This window comes from Xenopus tropicalis, chromosome 3, assembly GCF_000004195.4.
Source record: "Xenopus tropicalis strain Nigerian chromosome 3, UCB_Xtro_10.0, whole genome shotgun sequence".
Lineage (NCBI taxonomy): Eukaryota > Metazoa > Chordata > Amphibia > Anura > Pipidae > Xenopus > Xenopus tropicalis.
Window position 1 is genome coordinate 111,260,733 of NC_030679.2, and position 25,927 is coordinate 111,286,659.

General features: G+C 36.9%; 1 protein-coding gene across 1 annotated transcript in view; it reads right to left on the bottom strand.

The window, feature by feature from the left end:
• Positions 1-25,927, bottom strand: part of agbl1 (ATP/GTP binding protein-like 1) — a 247,638-nt gene that overhangs the window by 64,408 nt on the left and 157,303 nt on the right. Inside the window, exon 22 of the mRNA XM_002933316.4 lies at positions 5,986-6,146. Within this exon, the coding sequence (XP_002933362.2) occupies positions 5,986-6,146 (161 nt within the window). The remainder of the gene's footprint in view (positions 1-5,985; positions 6,147-25,927) is intronic.

The window sequence follows — 25,927 nt, forward strand, 5'->3', positions numbered from 1 at the left end:
AGATACATCTATAAATCTTGTCTGTCATAGCTGTGAATCCTAACAAATGAATACAGTGACACCTAGAATTGTACACAAACAATACTGAAAATGTATTGTAGAAGTTAAAAGTTTCAGCAGCAGTTCTAATGGTCACTGGTGCAAACTGTGCAGATAAATATCTTCACGCTGAGCGTTCGGCGGGTTTCTGGCACTGTTCTGACGCAATCAGTAGTGCACTCAAATAATGGATCTTTCACACCCAAAACTTATACTTTACTCTAACACTCTTAGAACCATTTGAAAGTGCCCATGGTTTAAGAGAAATTATGAGACCAATTTAATGTCTAAAAAAATAATACTAAGGTGTCAATAAAAGAGTAAACATTTTGAAATGATTTGCGTGCATAATTTTGCATCAGATACAATTGTATTGGCAGTTTATTGGCAGCATGAATGTTTATTTACCTTTACATGTTAATTCTTGGTAACTGACTGGTCCTGCCATCTTACCCTCCCTAACATCAGAATTTAAGTTGCACGATACTAGGATCATATTTGCAAGGAAAAAAGAAACAAAATATTTGGAGTTTTGGATTATGCTTTGATAAATTTCCTAGTCTGACTCAAAAGGGAATTGAATGATATTGCTGCCAACTTCCCCCACCTCAAATTTTTACACCTTTTTTGAAATTTTGCCCACAAGTGTCCTACTATAGTTGTGAGATGAATGGGAAAAATCTGAACATAAAAAGATTAGGGCTTTAAATCATTATAGTAATAGGCAGAAAGAGACTGGGGGGGGTCATCACCTACTGAAAATGCAGAAATATTAAAATACATATTTAATACGTAATTGTTAACCTAAAAGGTTTGCCTTTAGTGATGGGCAGAATAATTCGCAAGGCATGGATTTGTGGCAAATTTCCACATTTCACCATTGGCAAAATGGGCGACAAAATTCACCACGGTAAAATTCAGCGTGCATCAAAAAATTGACGTCCATGTCAGAAAAATTGTCACTGCATCAAAAAAAATGACACGCATCAAAATAAAGTTGTGCGCATCATTTTTGTTCACATTGGTGAATATTTTCGTAAAAGTGCCCCAAAAAAATTGCGGCAAACATTTTAGCCGGAAAAACATTGCCAAGATAAAACACCTATAGACTCCAATGTATTTTGCTTGGAAAAAGAAAACGAGAAAAACCACCTATTGACTGCAATATATTTCATGAATTTTTGCTCCTCTATTCATGACTTTCTATACATTTAACAAGCATAGAATGAGAATAAGCTGTGAACTGCAGGACACAGAGCACTGACTAAAAACAATATTGACACACCTGCTCCTAAACACACAAGAACCTGGCACCATTTTAGAAAGTGGCGTATAGAAACCCAGATAATGTGTGGGAGGATGGGAGCCATAAGGGACAATTTTGTAATTATCTATCTAATCTTCACTGTCATAGTGCTGCTGTTCTTTCAAGATTATCCAATTGGCCCTATGCATAATGTAAGTCATTTCTAGCCTTACCCTGTGTAGAATTATTTGCCCATTAAGGACAGCAAAAATACAGTTGAAAAAAACCTTTAATTAGGTCAGCAGCGTGAATGTAGCTTATGATTAAAGTGTAAAAAAGCCTTTACCATTTTAAATTGTTCTAATTACGATAAATACACTGAAATACCAGTAGGTTCAACATAATGATCTCTCTCTCTCTCTGATTTAGAAATTTACATTTCTTTAGGGGGAATATCAACAAGTGTAAGCATAAGTATGTTTAGATTGTAAAGCCCTAAGCACCATGAAAACAAAATAAACACAGCTATAGCTGTAGATACACAAATACTGTTACAGAAGGTTATAAGACAAGTATTGCTGAAGAGGAGTGAAAATAACACACATTATTACCTGTTCCTTGCATACTGTCTCTTTATCCTTCTCCTAGACTATTTCTCTTTATCATTATTACTTTCGTAACTGAATATAAAATAAGTTTTAGTAAATCAAACCAAGTTAACCATAATTAGGACATTAATTAGGAAACTATTGTTAAAATAAATGTAGATAGTTGCTCCAATATAGAAGTTCATGCTGCAGTATGACAATGTATAGTTCTCCTTAACACAGACTTTTATAAATATAAACTTTATATAAAAGGTGCTTGCTTTACTCATGATACATATATCTCAAGGTCAACTAATATAGTGGGATTAAAAATCACAACATAATATTTGAAGTTCTCTTCTTTTACATAGTTACATACTTAAGTTGGGTTGAAAAAAGTCCAAAATTCATCAAGTTTTACCCCTCCAAACAAATCCCAGTGCACACACTCATACCAACACCAATACTAACTGTAGATATTAGTATCACAATAGCCTTGGATACTATGCTTGTTCAAGAACTCATTCAAGTCCCTCTTAAAGGCATTAATAGAATCTGCCACATCACATCACAACATCACCCGGCATGGCATTTCCCAACCTCAGTGTCCTCAATGTAAAAAAACCACCTACACCGCTTCAAATGAAAGTTCTGTTCCTCTAAGCTAAAGGGGTGGCCTCTGGTGTGCTGATTGTTTTCATGGGAAAAAGGAACATCCCCTATCTGCCTATAATCCCCTCTAATGTACTTGTACAGAGTACAACCCCAACAACCCCAACCTCAACAGTATAACCTCATAGCTTAAATCTTCCAACCCCTTTACCAGTTTAGTTGCACGTCTCTGCACTCTCTCCAGCTCATTAATATCCTTCTTAAGGACTGGAGCCCAAAACTGCACTGCATACTCAAGGTGAGGCCTTACCAGAGACTACAGGTATAAAGGGGCAAAATTATGTTTTCATCTCTTGACTCAATGCCCTTTTTATACAAGACAGCACTTTATTTCCTTAAAGGAGAAGGAAAGGCTAATAAAGAGTTAATCTCAAGCTGCAAGCATACCTTCAGTTGTCTCAATAGTGCTCTTAAGCCTCCCCATATTTCTCCAGTTCAGATGATCAGAAGCCAAACAGGAAGAAAAAACACTGAGCTGTGTAAAGAAAGTTCCCATAATGCCTCGCTCCTGCACAGACACCCAGACCAAGTGAACATGGTCAGTTAGTAAGACTAGGGGCCACATTTACTAATCCACGAACGCTCCGAGCGTATTTTTCACGACTTTTTCATCGCTTGCGCGACTTTTTTGTACTTAGCGACAAAATTTGTGCAACAAAATTGAACGAAAGTTTCAGATTCATTCAAGCTTCATTATCGTGACTTTCCTTGGGCCAGGTTGGAGCTGCAGAGTGCCATTGAGCCCTATGGGAGACTTTCCTTGGGCCAGGTTGGAGCTGCAGAGTGCCATTGAGCCCTATGGGAGACTTTCCTTGGGCCAGGTTGGAGCTGCAGAGTGCCATTGATTCCTATGGGAGGCTTCCAAAATCATGCACAGAAGGATCAAAGTCAGAAAGGTTTTCCCACTGTTTACAATCATTTGGTACGAAAATTTTGGATCACCAATACGATATTATCGTGACTAATACGATTTTTTCGTAAGCATTTTCATGATATTTGCAATCATCAGAAATTATTGTATCCAATCTGAATTTTTCCCATTCGGGATTCGAACTCGTGATTTCATGAATGTAGCCCTATGAGTCAGCTTCCTGCTGATTGGCTCAGATTCACATTCCTAAGGGGGGGGGGTGAGTTCTTAGCATTCTTGAGGGAGGGGGGAGCAGGAAAGGACAGAAAGCAAAGAGCTGCATGTCTCTGGCAGAGGAAAACAGACACAACTAATCTTTTTTCAGAGAAGTCAGTGTGGCGTTTCTGTAAGTGCTTATGGCTGTATTTACATAGACCTTTCTGATAAAGCTTACTTAATTTTTACCTTTCCTACTCCTTTAAGTAGCCACAGAATGACACTGCCTGGAATTAGACAACGTGTTATCTACAAAATCCCCAGATCCTTCTTAATTAAGATACTTCCAACACACTGCTATTTATATTATTTCTACCACAGTGCAAAGTATCAGCATCCTGCATGAAACTTGTAGATTTGCACAATTTTGTGTCATCAACAAATACAGAAACAGTACTGTCTATGCCCACCTCCAGGTCATTAATAAACAAGTTAAAAAGCAAAACAAAAAATCAGGACAGACCCCTGTGGTATGACACTAACAACACTGGTCTAGTTAGAAAACATTTTATTTACCACAACCTAATCTATCTTTCAGACAGTTTTCTATCTGGCTATTAAGTACAAATATTTTGTTCCAGGCCAATATTCCTATTTTTTACATTAACCATCATGTAAAAAAAAAACTATAAATCTTGCCTAGGACAACTCTCATGACTATGTCAGCTTGCAAGCTGTTAGATACAGTATTTTTTGTGCACAAAATTTTGAAAATAATTTGAATTTGAAGGTGGTCAAATAACCCCCTTACAGTTCAAACTAAGGACTACATACTATACATTAAGCATTTGACCGACATTGTCCACCTTCCAACTTGCTGAGGTTATGTACTGTATGATAAAATAAAGAATAATATACTGTATTTTCATTAATCCTGAAACATAGCCACCATGATTTCCTGTATGGAGTGCATTACTTATAGAAACAGCCCTGTCATGCTTTAAGACCTGAATTCTAGCTGTGTATATAGCTGGATAGCTGGATCATAGATCTTCTTCCTTTAAAGATTAAAAGATTTTGTTGTTGAGATCACTTCAGCAGGGAGTAATGCTGCATGTCGGTTTTACTTTTAAAGAAACTGCTTTGTAACATAACAGACAAGCTGTCACCTCACATATCCACAGCAACTGATTTAGTAGGTAAGTTATTTTATCCAGAATATTATATTTATTTAAGGATGTATTACATAAAATTCTTCAGAATAAAAGAATAGCTACAAGATGGAACTGGGCTGAATATTCTCTGTGATGGAATGATTGGCAGGGGAACATTTCCCATTATCTGATAATCTCTCAAAAGTGAAAGGTTTTTCATTTTTAGTTACCTTTTACTCCACTAAAAAAAAAACTGATAATCTAGGAACACTCTCCCTCTGGGAAGGCATTGTGATATGTTCACAGTCCCAGCCAACTGTTTTATTGCCAGATTATACCAGGCTAAAGAACAAAGAGCACTGATTCTGATTCTGTTGGATCTTACAAATGCCAAAGTCAATTCTGCAAAATCTCACCAGCCAGTCCTTCTCAATTTCATTTTCCCAGAGGCAAAGTTTGTAAAAAAAAACTGACGTATGTAAGGATACCATTCAGACCCAGGAAATGCGAGGACAGCAAGAGATATAACTCCTGACAAGTGAAAATGTCTCATGTCAAGGGGATAGGCTGAGCGGCCAGTCCACTGCCAACTCAAGTCATTTTGGCTTTAGCAGAACTGTGTAACACAGAGCATGGATATGCAGGATTTAAACAGATCTCAGAAAGCTGTAACCTGCAATGTGAGATTATTCAATCTCATATCTGTAAATATCTTGGAACCATCATGTATCTGTACGGTAAAAAATCAGAGGTCTAAAATATTTGAGGCATATGTGTTAGAGAAAGACATGCATGACTTACAAACCTTGTTTTTAATGCCAGTGGAAGAAACTATACCAAAAAACGCATACAGATATAGGATCCATTATCTGCCAACCCGTTATCTAGAAAGTTCCAAATTATGGCAAGGTCATTTCCCATAGTCTTACTTCTTGTAAATCATTTTGAAAAAATGATTTAATTTTTTTCGTCACTTAAAAAAAATTATGGAATGATCTCTTATCTGGGTTCCAGTTTCCCAGGTTCCAAGCATTCTGGATAATAGATCCTATACCCCTAATATAAAATGTATAATTTTTTTCTGTAAAACAAATTATATAAAGCTTAGTTAAGGTTTATTTTGTTCTGAAAGAGGATAAAGGGCTCTAAAGTAGATGCACGTTAATATATAAAACTTAGATAGAGAGCATTCATTGATTTGGACCAATGTTTTGTAATTACCTGGTTCTCTGATACTCTGCACACTCTCGCTCTGCTTCTATCAAAGCCTCCACCTGAGGCAGAAGGGATGTGCTGTAGAGAGTCTTAGACTGAAGAACTAGAAGTCCTAAGCAGAATTTTGCTCCCATTTCCTCCAGTTCTTTTGTTCCAACCTGCAGGCCCTGTGAATATAGCAGATAAAATCAATACTACTTTGATTTCTGAGTTTGTAGAAGACAAAATGGGAGAATAAGATATGAGGCAGAAATGCATCATAATCTACACAATTGTTGAATTATTATATAATTATTTCTTTAAATGTTTAAGTTTAAATAATAAAACATAAAGAATTACATTAAGGTGATCAAATATGAAATAATGAAAATCAGAATAGAAAGACAGGGTTTATTTTAAATTCCATAGTCTTGGTATAAGTAATAGTCAGACCTTCTAGAAGCAATGTAATTGCTTTTGTGATACTCGGATATATAAAAATATAAACACTGTTGCTCCTTTAAGTACAAATAATCATGCATATGTCCATTTAGTGGTATAGGTAAGGGACCTAATATCCAGAAAAATGACTGGAAGGCCGTCTCCCATAGACTCCGTTATGATCAAATCACTCAATTTTTTTTTTAAAAATCTTTTTTCCCTGTAATAATAAAACAGTACCTTGTACTTGGTCCCAACTGGGTTTATTTAATGTTTAAATTATTTTTTAGTAGGTATGGAGATCCAAATGAAGGACCCCTCCGGATAATGAACCTTTATCCAGAAAACCTCAGATCCCAAGGATTCTGGATAACAGGTCCCATACCTGTACTGCATTTTTTATCTTGAAACTTGTCATGTCAAATAAGTTGTAGGGTTGTATGACAATACAATTCACTGGGTGCAGGTCCGGTGTGCCTATTGACACAACTGCTGGGGGAACCCTGGAGATACCCAGAAGCATTTGAATAAATGCCCAGCTAATTATTGCCTGCTCTATTATACTACAGTCCATGTGCTTTAGGGTGTTTTATCACACATTTCTTAGGGCAGTGTTCTTCCCAGAAAAAAATTGCCAGAAACAAAATGTGTAGGGTTGAGAAAAATAAATGTGCCACTCTCGCCTCTCCTTGCCTAAGAAACTGTTTTTACAGATGCCAGTATGATTGTACTGAGCCTGCTGATACCTTAAAGCAGCAATGGAGCTACCACCAGGCCCAGGGCGGTCATTATAACAATATATATCCTAACTTTTCTTTATCTTGCCCTTCATAAAGAATTAAAATTGGCCTTCACAGCATGTGCCATTATTCACCATGGCCACAAGAAGCCACCCTTATTACATATATTCAATTCCCAAGGTGCTAGAGCAGATATAGTTTCATGATAGTAGCCACTGCAACAATTGTTTTCTGGGTACAGAATAATAGCATTTAGAGGCTTATGTGGATTCCAAAATCAGTTCTTTTCTATCTGGCACTAACATCCAGTTTTATGAACAAAACAATTTTTGTGCACAAAAACCTATCAATGTAAGCCTATTTTAAACAGAAGGGTTTTCTATGTGCTTATTAAGTTGATAATTTGGTTTGTCTTAGGGAGTCCACACCAGACTCTCTTTCTTTTTGTTAACAGAACTGAGCCTGCAAATCATATGCACACACATTTTCTGCAAAGAGATCTCATAGCTTATCAGATGTATTGAAAGATGAATGCTAATGTGTTTTTAACACGAGGACCTTCAATATAATATCCTAAGCATGCCATCATCTCTGGTTAGAAAAAAAGCTAATAAACACATATCATCAGGCAATACTAAGGTCCATATTTTTCCAGACCAGCGCTGCACTACATACTTAAAGAATTATGATATTTAATAAGTAGGATTGAAGGGAAGTTCATAGATTCCTAAAGTGTAGTAAATGAAATACAAAAGGTGTCATTTATGATAACTTCAGATGCAAATCAGAGCACCAAGAGTCACCAAATTATGTCCCTTGGGGCAGATTTATCAAAATGTGAACATAGAATTTAATACGTAAAAACTCACCCACTATTTATTCCTATGGGATATTTGGAAGGGTATTTATCAATGGGTAAAAATAAGAGTTCGCCATTTGATAAATTTGCTTCTTAGAATCCCATAGCAATAGAATGTGGGTGAGTTTTTATGTATTAAGCTCTAAAGCCTTCCTCTTTGTGTAGAGAGTGCAGAGATATTGACCTCTGCCTGGTTCTTGCATTTCATAGAAGAAATAAGGTACATTTATTCTTTAACAATAAAAACAAAAGCAACTAGCCAAACTAAACCTGTAATTTAAAAGGTTGTAAAGATTAACTTAAGAAAAGAGATGGTGATTGGTTGTGGCTGCTATTACAGGTGTGTAGTTATAACCTATCCCTAGATATGATTGTCATCAACAACTGTTCTGGCCATTGAGCTCAACTGAATCTTCATCAGGCACTGGTTCTCATTTAATGTAAAACTCAGGGTCAATTTATTTAAAGGGGTGGTTCTCCTTAACGTTAACTTTTAGTATGTTACAGAATGTCCTATTTCAACTTTGCAATCGGTCTTCTTTTTTTGATTGTTTTGTATTATTTGAAGTCAAATAATACAAAACAATCAAAAAATGAAGACCAATTGCAAAGTTCTACATCTTTCCAGCTTTCCTAATCATATTACAGTCTCTCATTTGAACCAATGTCTGGTTGCTAAGGTTACCAAAGATCCTAAAAAGCCAAAGCTCTTCTTCATTACTAAAGCCCATTCGGTTAAGTTTACGGAAATTGCTGGTGTGAGTTAGCAAACTCATATGGGGTTTCTTTATGATCTTTAGCTTAATTCTGGTATTAAGGATAACTGGGATATTAACACAATTCATAAAGCACTTCCTAACCCTTTCACCCTTCACCCTTTGAAGTACCATCATTGTACAGTATATAAACTGGTCTTTAATTAATGATCTCCTTTCATTGAAAAAGAAAAAAGTTGCAAATGTACTGCCCAAGGATAAAGGATGGCACGTAGGGAGTGATGACATTAGATATCTAAATGTTAGCAGCATTTAGTAGCATAAAGTAAATCAACCCCATGCTTCTTAAGATAGAAAGCCCCACATGGGCCTTCATGCATTAATTAAAGCTCTGTCTACATCAGTCAGGCAAACTGATTTTGAGCTATTGTTTGCACGCACTTTACATTTATCATTGCTTCAATCTGAAATGTTAGTTTGCAAAAAAAAAATAATAATAATACTCTTGATGCATGGTATGGTGTGCTGAATTATATATGATCACCTGCAGAAAGCATTAACAAATCCTTGGTTTTCTCAAAGCTCATATATCAAAGCCGTCTGCACCTGTTGCTCCCCTGAGTGGAGTGTTGATCAGCAACCTGCTGGAACTGTGTGCAGAAAATACCAACACTCTCTGTATAATACATGTTCATTTATTAAAGTGTCACACAACTTAAAAAATAGTTAGATGAACTGTGTTATGTACATATCATTTTTGGAATTTTGTTTCCTCTTTAATTCTGCCCATAGTTCCCAGCAATATCAAAATCAGTACAGAATTTTTAACTGGTTATATGTACTGCAATGTTTAAACCCACTTATGGTACTGTTAAAGGAAACTATACCCCCAGAATGAATACCTAACCAACATTTTATATTATGTTAAGTGACCTATTAAAGAATCTCACCAAACTGGAATATATATATATATATATATTATATATATATATATATATATATATATATATATATATATATATATATATATATATATATATATATACATATATATATATATATATATATATATATACAGTGGTGTGAAAAACTATTTGCCCCCTTCCTGATTTCTTATTCTTTTGCAATTTTGTCACACAAAATGTTTCTGATCATCAAACACATTTAACTATTAGTCAAAGATAACACAAGTAAACACAAAATGCAGTTTTTAAATGAGGGTTTTTATTATTTAGGGAGAAAAAAAATCCAAACCTACATGGCCCTGTGTGAAAAAGTAATTGCCCCCTGAACGTAATAACTGGTTGGGCCACCCTTAGCAGCAATAACTGCAATCAAGCGTTTGCGATTACTTGCAACGAGTCTTTTACAGCGCTCTGGAGGAATTTTGGCCCACTCATCTTTGCAGAATTGTTGTAATTCAGCTTTATTTGAGGGTTTTCTAGCATGAACCGCCTTTTTAAGGTCATGCCACAACATCTCAATAGGATTCAGGTCAGGACTTTGACTAGGCCACTCCAAAGTCTTCATTTTGTTTTTCTTCAGCCATTCAGAGGTGGATTTGCTGGTGTGTTTTGGGTCATTGTCCTGCTGCAGCACCCAAGATCGCTTCAGCTTGAGTTGACGAACAGATGGCCGGACATTCTCCTTCAGGATTTTTTGGTAGACAGTAGAATTCATGGTTCCATCTATCACAGCAAGCCTTCCAGGTCCTGAAGCAGCAAAACAACCCCAGACCATCACACTACCACCACCATATTTTACTGTTGGTATGATGTTCTTTTTCTGAAATGCTGTGTTACTTACGCCAGATGTAACGGGACACGCACCTTCCAAAAAGTTCAACTTTTGTCTCGTCGGTCCACAAGATATTTTCCCAAAAGTCTTGGCAATCATTGAGATGTTTTTTAGCAAAATTGAGACGAGCCATAATGTTCTTTTTGCTTAAAAGTGGTTTGCGCCTTGGAAATCTGCCATGCAGGCCGTTTTTGCCCAGTCTCTTTCTTATGGTGGAGTCGTGAACACTGACCTTAATTGAGGCAAGTGAGGCCTGCAGTTCTTTAGATGTTGTCCTGGGGTCTTTTGTGGCCTCTCGGATGAGTTGTCTCTGCGCTCTTGGGGTAATTTTGGTCGGCCGGCCACTCCTGGGAAGGTTCACCACTGTTCCATGTTTTTGCCATTTGTGGATAATGGCTCTCACTGTGGTTCGCTGGAGTCCCAAAGCTTTAGAAATGGCTTTATAACCTTTACCAGACTGATAGATCTCAATTACTTTTGTTCTCATTTGTTCCTCAATTTCTTTGGATCTTGGCATGATGTCTAGCTTTTGAGGTGCTTTTGGTCTACTTCTCTGTGTCAGGTAGCTCCTATTTAAGTGATTTCTTGATTGAAACAGGTGTGGCAGTAATCAGGCCTGGGGGTGACTACAGAAATTGAAAATTGAAATTGATAAACCACAGTTAAGTTATTTTTTAACAAGGGGGGCAATCACTTTTTCACACAGGGCCATGTAGATTTGGAGTTTTTTTTCTCCCTTAATAACGTAAACCTTCATTTAAAAACTGCATTTTGTGTTCAATTATGTTATCTTTGACTAATAGTTATCGGTTTTTGATGAGCAGAAACATTTAAGTGTGACAAACATGCAAAAGAATAAGAAATCAGGAAGGGGGCAAATAGTTTTTCACACCACTGTATATATATATATATATATATATCTCAGTAAATATTGCCCTTTTACATCCTTTCCCTTGAGCCACCATTTAGTGATGGGGTGTGTGCTCCCTCAGAGATCACATGACCAGAAACAATGCAGCTCTAACTGTAACAGGAAGTAGTGTGGGAGTAAAAGGCAGAACTCTGTCCATTAATTGGCTGATGTGGCCTAGCATGTTTGTGTGCCTTGGCTTGTTTATGTGCACTATGAATCCTATGATCCCAGGAAGCGGCCCTTAATTCTTTAAAATGGCAATTTTCTATTTAGGAGTACCCAATAGCACATACTACTATAAAAGAATATTTTTCTGAAAATGGTTTATTTAGATGAAGCAGAGTTTTACATATGAGCTTGTTTATGCAATATATTTTTATAGAGACCTACATTGTTTGGGGGTTATAGGTTTCCTTTAAGAATCTTGACAGTTATCAGTTATTTGGTAAGTAATGTGATAAAAAGTCATACATTTGCTCAGATTTAGTAACCCTTAGTAACCAAGCTAATGTACAAGAGCAAATATTGTAGAAGTAGCAGCCTTAAGATCATTTATTACATTATAGATTTACATTAACTGCCACTTTACAAAGTGTTTGGAGCCAGGGGGACCTGGACTGCAGGGTCTGCTTCCTCCATTTTACATATAATTCCCTGCTCCACGCCAGCTCCGAGGGAAGGGGGCCTGGTAAGTTCGCTACTCTGCATGGGCCCCTTTGAAAAATTTTTTTTTGCAGGGCAGCCTGGAGCAGAGTAGTTCCACGACTAGTCGGCTGGTGTACATTTTACTGCTATGTGACTGGGTTAGCTGTGTGTTTACATGCTATTTTTGTGCATGCATGACAGTGGTGTCCAGCTCGCAAAATATCTTCAGTAGGCATTACTATGATATATAAAAATATATAATAGAAAATAGCCCATATATACAACCCTGCTTCATCTAAATCAACCATTTTCATAAAAACATACTTTTTTAGCAGTTTGTGCCACTGAGTAATGTTAACTATAAAATTTCCATTTTAAATACTAAGTGCACAGTGCACCTACCTAAATTAAGGGTACACGTGCATGTTAGGTCATATAAGCCAAATAATGGACAAAGATTTGTCTTTTGCTCCTCAGTTCGAAAAGCCCCCTTAACTGGCCTGCATAGACCTCCCCTCACCTCTCCCTTCTTTCATAGTCTGTAACTTTAAAAACTGTCCCTATCGAAAAACCCAACTTAAAAAAATTAAAAATTATTATTATATTTTTCCATTTTCATTGTACTGATGACACATATATTCTTGAGTTCTAAAGCTTTTTGCAAATGAAATTGCTATTTAATTTGATAATAAAATAAATCTGGAGCCATTAGTGCTGCCTCAAAAAAAAAAGAAAGAAATAAAATATAGACTTCCAAATGCATAACAAAGAAAAACAGTCTAGCTGCAGATAGGTAAAACAAGATGTCTTTAAAGATTCATTCCTTCTACAGGATTTAGTCAGCCCACAATGCCATAATCCATAGCCCTCTTAAACAGACTTCTTCCATTCAAAAGTAAAAAAAAAGAAAAGAAAGAAAGACTATTACTTTAGGAGCAGCTAAGTGAAGCTAAAACCTTAAGTAAAATATTGTCATCCCTCATTGACCGGTATGCCTGCTATCGGCCAACTTTACAATTTTGAATGCACTGGAAACCTATGAAATGCACCTATTCAGCACCATTCATTTGGAAACTGCAATGCTTTTGTAGGGGACCCTAAATTTAGTTGTTCTTTTATTCAGGTAGCCCCATAAAAGGTTTGGACACTAAAATGTGGTCTAATTTCTACATGTAAAAACTCAGTTTCCTTGTCCAGGTCAAATATATGGCCGGCAGGCCCAATAGGGAAAGTTAGTGCCAGACTAGCCCAGTTATAGTCCCTCTAGGAGTGAAAGGCAGGTTTAGGGCAGTTAGCTGAGCAGCCAGAGGCTCTAACAAGAAGGCTAGTTGGGTTAGTCACAGCATAGGGACTGAGGCAGTTGTTCTCAGGGTCACAGAGAGTGAGATCATTGCTGCAAGGAATTGCTGTGAGACTTGTCTATGTTGGGAATTTGTACCCTAAGGCAAGGCAGCATTACCTCTGGAAAGGACAAATCATTGAGTGTGAGTCCAAATTTGTGATTTACTACTGAATTTAAATTGTCCTGTATGTGCTTTTGTGTTCATGAGCCAAGTATTGCTATCTCCAGAAGAAATATACATGGGTTTAGTAAAGTTAATTTGTTTTAAAGGAGAAATAAACCCTAAAAATGAATATGGCTAAAATGTCATTTTATATACTGAACTAATTGCACTAGTCTAAAGTTTTAACATCTCAATGCAACAATGATCCAGGTCTATACAGTTGTCACAGGAGCTCCCCATCTTGGAAAGTGCCCACAACACTCACATGCTCAGTGAGCGCTGAGCAGCTTCTGAGAAGTTAAGCTTAGGGTTTGTTGCAAAATATCCTTATATTGTAAAAGGTACAATACACTGCACGCAGCACATAGTTCTAAAGCACACCCAAGGGCTACCATTTAAAGATAAAAATAGGAGAAAGATTTGCCTAAAACTGGAGCAACTTTCAGCAACATCAACAAATAAACAAGACATGTCATATAAGAAAAACTTTCTTAAGATCCCACATACAGTAACTGGAATCTGATCCCAATGAGCATTATTCCCTGCTGCCCCTGGAGAACGTTGGAGGGGCTGTAATAAACAAGGCCCTACTATCCAGCAAATGCAAACCCCAGAGATTCGGAAATTAAGGGAACTAAAACTAACTCTTGAAGCATTGTTGCAGAAGTCAGCTCTTCTCCAGCCAAGACTCAAATTCCCAAAATACCTTACATTAGATTTCACAGAAGAATCTAAAAATCAATGAGCTGGTTTCTGCTATAGTGTTCAGAGTTGAATGCAGAGAACAAAAAGGGACAGACAGATATTGCTTTCAGTTGCAATACATTTACAAATAACTCTAAAACTGCTGAACATTTATAATAAATGTATAATTGGAATTTCGAATTATATTTTCTTTTATGCATATAAACTATTTGGTTTAAACTCCCATTAAACAGTGACAAAAGATTACAGAAAAGAAGAAAAAGACAAGTGTTTAATGGCCTTGAAGGCATGCCCGGATTGGCAATTTGTGGCAAATGCCAGAGGGGCTGTTGTAAGATGCCATAGACAGTCACTACTTATTGGGCTGGTGGGGGGGTAGTGATGAGCGAATCTGTCCCGTTTCGCTTCGCCATTAAATTTGTGAATCTTTCAAAAGATTCGTGAAATAGTGAATAATTTGCAAAACAGCGGAAATGTTGCGTGGAAAATTTTTTTCGCCCGGGACTATTCTTTTGACGCCTGCGACTATTCTTGCGACATTTTGGACGCGCGCCTATTTTTTTGATGCCTGCAACTGTTCTTGCGACTATTTGGACTTGCGACTATTCTTTTGACATCTGCGACTATTCTTGTGACTATTCTTGCGACAATTTGGACGTGCGACTATTCTTGCGACAATTTTTGGACGCGCAGCAAATTTTTCTGCGGCATATTTTTACATCCGTTTCATGAAACAATCCGCCAATGGCGAAACACGGAAATTCGCCTCCAATCCATGCCTGGCGAAACATTTCGCCCATCACTAGTGGGGGGCTGTTTGTTTATCTTGAGTTCTGGTGGCTTGTAGAAATGTATATTTCTAAGCATTATAACACATGATTACATAGTGCATAAAGTTGTGTTTCAGTACTTATTTAAAGTTAAAAAGGAATTATAAAGCGACAATACTTTAGTTTCTTTCTTTCTTTCTTTTTTTTTTTTTTAGGGCTGTTTAGTCCTTAATAAAATAGGTACGTATGTCCAAAAACACATAGCCTTCCCATTTTATTATGAATAAGGCAGAATGATAATATGGCGTGATTACTTAAGCACCATTTGCATATGATTATATGTAATGTCCTTTATTATGGTAATGAGTATCATCAACTCCTTTGAGAAATATACATCATAACAAGTATGTGGAACTGCGACTTACATTAGCAGACTTGTTATTTGTCCTCTGCATGAAAAATCAGCAAAGGCAAACGCAGGTCAAAAAGATTTTACATTCTATTGGTCTCTTGACTGGTGTAAAATTATATGGGGAAAGATGCTGCAGATATTTTAGGATTTGAGATATGAAGAGGGAAGAGAATGCATACTGGAATAAGCTGAAATGCAGGAGAATGTTATAATGTTGCATCTGGTAGCGGTAACTGCGTATCACTACAATAATATTATGTTATGAGTGAATTGTGAATGTATTAAATCACTTGCAGCTAATTTCACTTATACTGAGGATAATAAGAACACATTAAGCAATAGGGGGACATAATTAGCCAATTTATGTGATTTTCCAGGTTCTAAATAATTAAATATTGCTATTTACAATATGTTTGGTTTGGGAAAAGTGTAACCAATTAATGAATGATGGTGGCATTTCACAAAGCATTTAAAAGGTGCAATAAAGATAATGCTAAAGTAATGTCCCCCAATTGTATTCATGCAGAATGCAGCTATATCTTCAACTCCTGTCTTCAATATAGCGCATTCAGATACTAGACTAATATTTATAGTAGGACAATTTCCAGCACCTGCTACAGTGCTTCTGATGCAGTTAGAAATGTGTCCTGTAGTGGCCACTGTAGTAGCCTTTTTCATGTTTCAGTATTTACACTTTACTTTAAAGGAATTCTGTCATGATTTTTATGGTGTAGTTGTTATTACTAAATTACAATGTGTACATTGCAAATAATTAATTCTACCATTTAAAAAATTATTCTTAAACCAATTAATGTATTTTTAATTGGTGTTTTGGCAGCCATCTCAGGTTATTGTTCCTGATCCTGTGTTTTTAGAAAAAGCCAGGACAATGCAACTGCTTTCAGATAAGCTATTGTTTCTCCTTTTCAATGTTACTGGAAGAGCCATGGCCCGACTTGGGTGGCATAGTGCTATCCACATGGCTGAGGTCACCTGAGAAACTAAGAATATGTCTGGCCCCATATCAAATTTCTAAACTAAATTAAAATAAAATCTGTTCTTTTTTGAAAAACAGATTTTAATGCAGGATTCTGCATGTAAATGTCATCTTTATGTTGGTCTTTTCAAAATGGTGTCACCCAACCCAGGGGCCTTATAAGATGATGTATTTCTTTTAAGTATAGGGGTAAGATTATAAGATGCCCATCTCCCTTGCTTTAACAAAGTGTTCTGTACAATTAGGAAAGCCTTGGCTACTGTATACTTGCTTCTAACCTACTTCTAACCTTGCTTTTACGTAGTCTGGCCTTCATCTCAACACAGACTTGCTATGAAATATGATTTGTTTCATAAAAGGAGTACTAAATATTGCAACTTATTCTGCATTGCATCTGACCTGCCAAAGTATGATCATTACAGCCATTGGCATGTAGGTTTAAGATAAATAATGAATTCACATAGTTGTATAACTTACTTTTTTTTAGAGCAAAAGAATAACTCAGCTGTAATTACGTCCCCATTTAATGTTATTTTTAGACTTGATGGCACTCAATGACATTAACTTTATTGTATCACTTTATATGGATCTACATTATATCCTCTTGGCCTACATTATATAGATTTGTGTAACTGCTTTGTCATTTAGAAGAAAGAATGGGTTTTAATTAAGATATATAAACAATCTTTTTGCTGGCAAACAATATAGTTTACTAGAAAAGATCTACAATTCTTTAACCAGAGAGGGCATTGAGAAAAGCACAATTTTATAAACTAAAGCGCTGCCAGAAAAAGATCTTCAAGGTTGTACACTTGGGCCTAATGAGTACAGTGGCATTCTGTAATCTTTATTCTCCTGTGAGGAAGCCTCTGGGAATCCTATCAAATTGGACACTTAAAATAGAATCTATCACATTAGGGACTGTTTGTAAAGTTTTACCAAACACAAAAAGATACATTATTTAGAGACAAACCACAAAAAGTTATATTCCCTATTATGCAGTGAATACATATGGGTTATATAAACTTAAACTTACATTACCTCTACAGACAAAAATAAAGTTTAAGGCATATAAAAACAGGTGCATGTAGAGTGTTACTTATCCATATTATCTGCATTTCCTATCATGTGTATGCGCACATAGTCCAATTATCTCTAAAGTAAAGGTGCCCCACGCAAGTTAGTAACATGGCTAGAATTCTTGTTTGGATTTGGGGATCAATCACTTTCAAACAAAGTATTTCTCCAACATTAAAACATATACAGTGCACTTATTTTACTCAACGAAGTAAGCCGCACAATATCCTTATTTTTTAACCTAATTTTCCCAACTGCCAGGAAAGTTTTGTAGAGTAAAAGGGTTTAACTAAGCAGTAACATCTAAGCCACCTATTGTTTCAGCTGTCTATAGGGTTGGGCGGCTGGGATACTGGGAAAAAACCCAGTGGGCCCAGTGGCCCAGACCCGATCCCTGTTACCGCTCCCCCGGCCGCCAATGTCCTGCCCTGACGCCTTTCTTACTCAAATTCAGGGGAGGTTGTTGGGCAGGTGGCGGAGGCCCCTGAGGGGGATTAGGGGGCATGGTGGGGAGTGTGGGGGACACGGCCAGCGTGGCACCCCCCAGTTCGACACTGGCTGTCTATTATGTGCCTGATTCCTTTTAACTAACTTCCTTTCCCTTACTTTATGCTCCTAGCTTTATTAACACAGCCCTTCAATTATGCAAAAACTATTATTACTTAAGCAAGTCTATGTTTATTAATATACTTTAAAGTAATATCAGAAGGAGGAACAGTAATACAAATTTATTTCTATTATTCTGTGCGCTGAATTAAGGTTCAGATCGAGCATTTATTGAGCATTTGGTACAGATAGGAGCAAACTCATTGCATGGGTCACATACTGCGACCCCTGTATGTTAAAGGGTTTAATAATGGTATTTTAAGATAAAAAAGGCCATGGCAAAACATTAAAACTAGATGAAGTATCCTCCATGTATTGGCTATAGGAAAAGCTTCCATATTAGAATACATCTCTACAGAGACACAAACATTACAGGTAAAACACACTTTCATATACACTACAAGGTATAGACGCACACAACTACAAAAAATGTGCTTCAGCGTAATTGTCAAATTCATGGACATTTGTTGATAGTCAACATTTTAAATGCCTTAAATGGTTTTATCCAATAAAACTGCTTATTTTGTGTAAAATGAAAAAAAAAATCCACATTGCACACTATGCCAAACAAAGCTGGGAACAATCTGATTCTAGTACTATTTCTAATTTTCTGCATGCTTACCAGCGAATGAATTTCACAGGCTGCTACATTTTTATTAGGTAGCAATATTGTTTATTAAGATGTGTTATTTAAAGCATTGGTATTAATGCCACGGACTCACTGCGGTAAAAACTTTGTACCATTTTGAAAAATAAGAGGTGGAAGTGCAGGTCAACATCTGTCTTTATTAGCTATGCTAATTATGGTACTGTTACCAGAATTAATTTATAGAAAATAAGATGTATTTGCTTAAAATTTCCTTCCTAGATTGTAAGCTCTACAGGGCAGGGACCTCCATCCTGCTGTCTCTTTTTTACTTAACTCTGTGGAATCCTTAATGCATCTGTACTTTGTATTTATTATCATACTTAGGGGTTATGTAATAAAAGGCACTAAGTTTGCCCACAAGCAGTAACCCATAGCAACCAATCAGCAGGTAGCATTTACTGGTCACCTGTTTAAAAGCAAACATCAGCTATTTGTTGTATTAATTTATTGTTCTGTAGTATAGCTATGAGTACATAAGCAGTGCTGTATAAATAAAAATATACATACAAAATTGACTCTGTGTGAGATGGCCTGCCTGTAAATCAGAGCTTTCTGGATAATGGGTTTCCAGAAAACAAATCCTATACCTATACTGTATTACAAATATTATTTGCCTAATACACATATATATGGGGTAAAAGCTTTATGATATTTTATTTCCCATAACGAGTGAGTTATTAATATTTAACTTATATGTCTATAGAGCAAATACAACTCCCCACAGCTCGGAAAGCACATGAGGAGCAAAAGTGAGCTTGATAGATGTTCAAACAGCACATTTATGCTTAGCTTTACCTTTTTCAAAATTCTCCAATAGCGTATATTCCTACAAAGCATTACAATCTACAAATACAAACTCCCATTTGAGGTTATTCAGTAATAAAAAATATAATAAAAATATATAAAAAAAATATAAAAATAATATAATAAATATTTGGCAGATTTTTTTTTTTTAATCAACTTTTACTATTGTAATAGACACATTTTGTCAAATTCATGTACCCTCAGTTACAAAAACCATTTGAGTCAAAATTCCCATCATCATCCTTTATTTATTAATACAGTACCAGCCAGTTACTCAGCACTTTACAGTAAAATTTTAGCAAATGGGGCCTTACTAGGCAATTGGAGAAAAAATCAGCTGCCCTAGTTGACATGTAGCTCACGACTATATATATTTTTTGACAGTGATCACTCATCATAACATAGAATAATGTTCACTTGAGTATTAATGTGATATTAAAATAGAATGCAACTAAAGTAATCAAAAGGAATATGACTTGTTCAGTCTCTACTTTAGAGCGGACTCTTATATTTAATGTTCCATTGCCCTGCAATGTAAAGAGTAGCGATAATCTGTCGTGGTGTCCATAATGAGGAGATTAAGTGGCCTTTGTGAATATAAGATGTCTTTTCATCTCAGTCTCCAGCAATATTGCCCTCCTACACAAACCTCATACGATGAGAAGTACGTCCACCTTTAGGCTCACTAACACTAGAATGTATTCAGTGCGACCCCTAGTGGTACAATAGGATACCTAGACAGCACTTCTAGTGACAGGTAGAGTGGGTGTTTCAGGTAGCCATTCAGCTCATATACAGGTAACACACAGAACACTGCAAATATTTGGTATCATAAGGTCAACTAAAGCAGATTAACAATAATGAGTACAGTATGTAGGGGACATTGCTGTATGCTAATATAATGTATGTGCCTGCAAATCAGTTGTACATGCAGTTCTTATGCATTTCCTCTAATAATACCAGTGTATCTTGGCATGTCTGATATTTCTCTAAAGTCTTAATTTATTTTTAACTGATTAATCCATTAACAAACTGAACAGAATACTGATCTGTGATTCATTGGTTCAAATTGATTTGCGAGAACTGCATATTGACACCACAGTGAACTGTAATTTGATTTGATAACGCATACTTTGATACTGATAAGCTGATCATTTTGTTTGTTATAAATATATTTTTTTACTGATTCAGCCTTCCTTGCCCAGAGCCAACTAAATCTTACAAAACAAGGTAGAACCCCCCAGAGTTTTCTCATGTGTGAATTCAGCGTTGCGCAAATTCCACAGAATCAGGGGATATGACTTTTGTTTATTTAATCTGTAAAAGCTACGGAGAAATCTTTCAATAATTAAAAAGACGGTAGGACTAGTAACCCAGGAGAAGCAAATTCCTCCATCATGAATTAGTTAACAGGATAGAATGCTGCGTGCCTTTCTGCCCATGCAGATATACAGATTCTATTCATTATTTACAGACATTGCTTTATATGCTGGCTAAAATAAAGGATTTTTTCAATCATCGTTCTGCTTTAAATTGACATGTACTGTCTTCGAATGAAGCAAAATGGCTTGATAATTTCTGAATGAATATAGTTGGCATCCTCCTTTCTGTTTGTTGTTATACTCTATCTGCCCAATTATGTAAATGGAACATATTGTGCTCAGAATAAAAGGTTTAGGAGTAGAGGACACTCTTAATTATGTAGAAACAAATAATTTATTGTGTGTTGCTTCTCTAAGTGCATTGACTGAATCCCCTCTAACGTCAGCAATTCAGTAGTGATGAGTTATATAATTTAACCCTAATGGTTATGGAGGTGCTGTTATGGCTAACTAGGTACAAAAAGCTTAACCTTATAGCCAATGTCCCCACAAAACAAACTGAATAAATGTAATATAAAATATTCTGTCTACATATATGTATAATACATTTGAATATTTGATGTAACCTTTTGGTCCATATCATTGTGCTTTCTGCATTTGTGCAGATTGGGCCAGTGGGACTCTGGGAAAAAACCTGTTGGGCCCCGGCCCTTGTGAGTTCCACCATCAAAGGCCAGCTCCTCATCAGTAACACTGAGCGCTCCACTTCCACCTCAATCAAGGGTGCAAGTAAAAGAAACGCAGCAGGTGTAGGGGGGAAGGGCAGGTGTAGACTGGTGGCACGTTTCATAAGTGGAGGAGTCCGCAACTAGGGTGGGGGCCCCATGAGATGGCAGCCCTATTGGGCCCCAGACACCCCAGTCTGACACTGAATGTAAATCAAGGATGCAATCCTATATCTACAATTCCCTGTACCCCTGAGATCCATCATACTGTGCATAATCATTTAGCAACTATTAGTTACATCATATTATACAAGTAGGGGTATTTGATAAATTACAAAGCATGAGGGGTGTTACAATTATCACTTTAGCTGTGAAATGAAGTGGGTGTTATCACAGCCATCAATAGCTGGAGGATCTCACAATGGACATTCCTGCTTTATACATTTTATTTAGGGATATATTTTTATTTATAATCAGAGCAATGTCACAGCTGTAACATGATATTTCTCAGTTCCTTTCAGGTTCTTATTATATCCCAAATTAAACCCTTGGGGAACAATATAAACACAAATATATCAATATGAGATTTTTTGCAGTGATTTTTTTTTTGTACATTTTTATGAATTCATTCTGGCTAATGAAAAAAGTTATCTGTAATGATAATAATCATCATGTTTGCTTATTATAGTGAATTTTCGAGGATTGTGGCTGCGCAATAGTCACGCTATAATAAAACCAGTGGAACCTTATCTGCAGCATAATTAAAGGTCTTAGATTTAGAAAAGAAAACTCTACTACCTGCTCTATTAAGAGCTAACAAACTTGATTTAAAAACATACCCATGTTGTATTCATTCCTATGGGATGTTTAGAAGCATAAGCCAAAGGCCTCCAAAGTGACTTATAACATCCTTTAATTTTTCCACATAGGGGTACATTATTTATCACAATACACAACAGGTGTACATTAATTATTATAACAAAGTTTCAGTGAGTCATGTGACAGAAATGACTAAGCACCAATTATAAATGCTATCACCAAGCAGGTGATTTACAGGATATTCAAGGTTCTTGTGTATTATATATATATATATTCCTGGTGGGCCCCGATCCTGATGGGTACGTTCTGTAAGGCTAATGCCACACGAGGCGTGGGGCGGATATTTTCAGCAAGCGTAAAAACGCTTACTGAAAATTCCGCTCTACGCCTCCTACATGTGCCTGCACCCGAATGAATGAGATACGCTCAGGTGCAGGCACATGTAGCCGATATACGCATGAAGACTTTGCATTATCTCGTGTTTTGGTGCGTATATCAGCTACATGTGCCTGCACCCGAGCGTATCTCATTCATTCAGGTAGCAGGCGTAGGGCGGAATTTTCAGCAAGCGCTTTTCCGCTTGCTGAAAATATCCGCCCTATGCCTCATCTGGCATTAGCCTTATACTCCCTACTATTGTTGACACCCTGCGATCCCTTCTCAATCCTCTGAGCCCTGACGAACGGACACCTGCTAATTGGTTGCCGTTCGCCCACCCCCCTGCTGCCCCCCCCTGCTGGGCCCCCCTACTGTTCAAGATGGCCACACGTTCCACACTGGAACACACAGCCATTTTTAACTTTTATGCTGGACCCTCCAATCTTTCTTCTTCCCCCATTCCTGCCTTGTGGCCCAGCCAAGCTGCCTGCGAGACCCCCGGGCCCCACTGAGTGCTATATCCAATTATGAATGAGAGAGGTAGATGTAAGATGAAGCACAGAGATGGGGAGGGGACATCAGAAGAAATGGTGAAAAAGTGAAAGTCAAAAAGTAAATATGGAGAACCGAAGGAAAGCGTTTAGGTGTGAGAAGATGAAAGCGGGGGGAGAGGAAATCACGAATGGGAAAAAATCGGATTGGAAACGAAAATTTCTGAAGATCGCAAATTTCACGAAAATGCTTACGAAAAAATCGTATTAGTCACGAAAATTTAGTATTGGCGATCCGAAAGTCATAAAATTTTCGTACCGAACAATTGTAAACAGTGGTAAAACCTTTCCGATTTTTTCGTGCAAGCGTCCGAAAAAGTCGTGTGGTGTACGAAAAAGTCATCCGGACGCCCGAAAAAATCGGCGAAAATACACTCGGAGCGTTCGCATGAATGCTCGAGCATTCGTGCCTTTGTAAATGTGCCCCTAAGTCTACTAAAAAATTAATAAAACATTAATTAAACCCAATAGGATTGTTTTACCTCCAATAAGGATTAATTATATCTTAGTTGGGATCAAGTACAAGGTACTGTTTTTATACTACAGGTATGGGATCCCTTATCCGGAAACCCGTTATCCAGAAAGCTCCGAATTACGGAAAGCCTGTCTCCCATAGGCTCCATTTTAATCAAATAATTCAGAATTTTAAAACTGATTTCCTTTTTCTCTGTAATAATAAAACAGTACCTTGTAATTGATCCCAACTAAGATATAAATAATCCTTATTGGATGCAAAACAATCCTATTGGGTTTAATAAATGTTTTACTGATTTTTTAGCAGACTTATGGTATGGAGATCCAAATTATGGAAAGACCCCTTATCCGGAATACCCTTGGTCCTGAGCATTCTGGATAATGGGCCCTATACCTGTACAGAGAATAAGGAAATCAGTTTTAAAATTCTGAATTATTTGATTAAAATGGAGTCTATGGGAGACGGGCTTTCTGTAATTCGGAGCTTTCTGGATAATGGGTTTCTGGATAAGGGATCCCATACCTGTGTGCATATATATATATATATATATATATATATATATACACACACACACACGAACGAAATGGACTACAATAAAGAGAACAGAAGTCCCTATAGATTATGTATTCTTCTCGCTTCCTGCCTGTCTAGCCTTGCACTTGCTGAAAGGTCAAGCTAGAAGTGCATTTTTTTCTCCCAGAACAAAGATATCAGAAATTAAGCAGGAAGTTTTTCTTCCTACAATGTTCTTTAGTTAAAAAAAAGGAAAGAACACCTTTCTTATTAGCTGTTAGAAGCTTTTTCTGACTATAGAAAGAAAGCAATTTCCCATCCTAGGTAGCAGAAAAAAAAGTTACATTTCAGGCTTGCTTTCTATTTTCTATTGTTCTTTATGTGCTATTGGGGGTTGCTGGTGTCCTGTCACCCTTAGGAAATGTTACACTGACATGCCAGTATATATCAGAGAAGGGGTTAAATTCTGGTGCAAGACTTCTCATAGTCTCAATGGCATTTCTGCTGTGCCAGATTTATTGCTTAAGATATCTTGCTATTCAGATTCTCGGCATTTCCCTCGCATTTAACATTTCGAATCCCAGTCATTCTATTAAACATTGACATTTAATCCAGTAACTTCAATTTCCCTTTCCTTCTACGTCACCAAAATAAAAGAAAATGCAAACTGCAGTCCTCCAGAGGATGTTAAAGTACAGCTCCTGGCATTTTAGCAGCTGGAAATGCTGGGAGTTGTGATTCCACAGCAGCTGTAGAGGCTCAGATTCTCAATCTCTTCTGTGGATCTAAGGAATCAGTATTCAGGGAAGTCATGTGTTCGTAGCATACTAAACAGATCATGCTTGGAAGAAGTAGCATGGAATCTTACCAAGTCTCTCGCTATTAGCTTGATTCAAACATCAGTTCTACAAGTTAGACTCTTTAGATTACAGACTTATCTATGTTCTGTATAAATAAGTCTAAATGCTAAGTGTGGTTATATACTTTTTTCTTCTGCTGTGGGTGCTGCTAGAAGCTGCTAGTCAGAATGGAATGGAGAAGGTGTCCTTCGTAATCACCCTTTTCTTTTACCCTGACATTCTCTGACAGAGAACAGCCATTGATTACATTTTCTGTAGGTAGAATCCAACATCTGGTAATTGAGTGGAATAAACAGGGAGGCATGTCACCGTGCCATGCTGGGAAGTCAGTGTCAGTGGGAAATCTGAACACAGTGATTAAACTGTAAAGATGTTGGTGGGTATTACAGATTGCTTGTTCAAGGAGAATAATTGTGTTTCTGAGTGGCTTAACTACCAAGATGTAGAAGGCTCAAGGAGAGGAGCACCACTACAAGCCATTTGCGCTGAGCTGTATGACGTGGAAATGTCCTGTCTGGAACACAGGAGGTTAACAACATGGAGGAATGAATGCAGGAAAGAAAACCCAAACCGCCATAAATGAATGAAATATCGAAGGCTTTCGAGATCCAATTAAGATATATTCTGCAAAGGTGATTTCTTAAATTAGAGTAACAGTGTTCTTCTGATAGGGAGTGTTACACATGATGT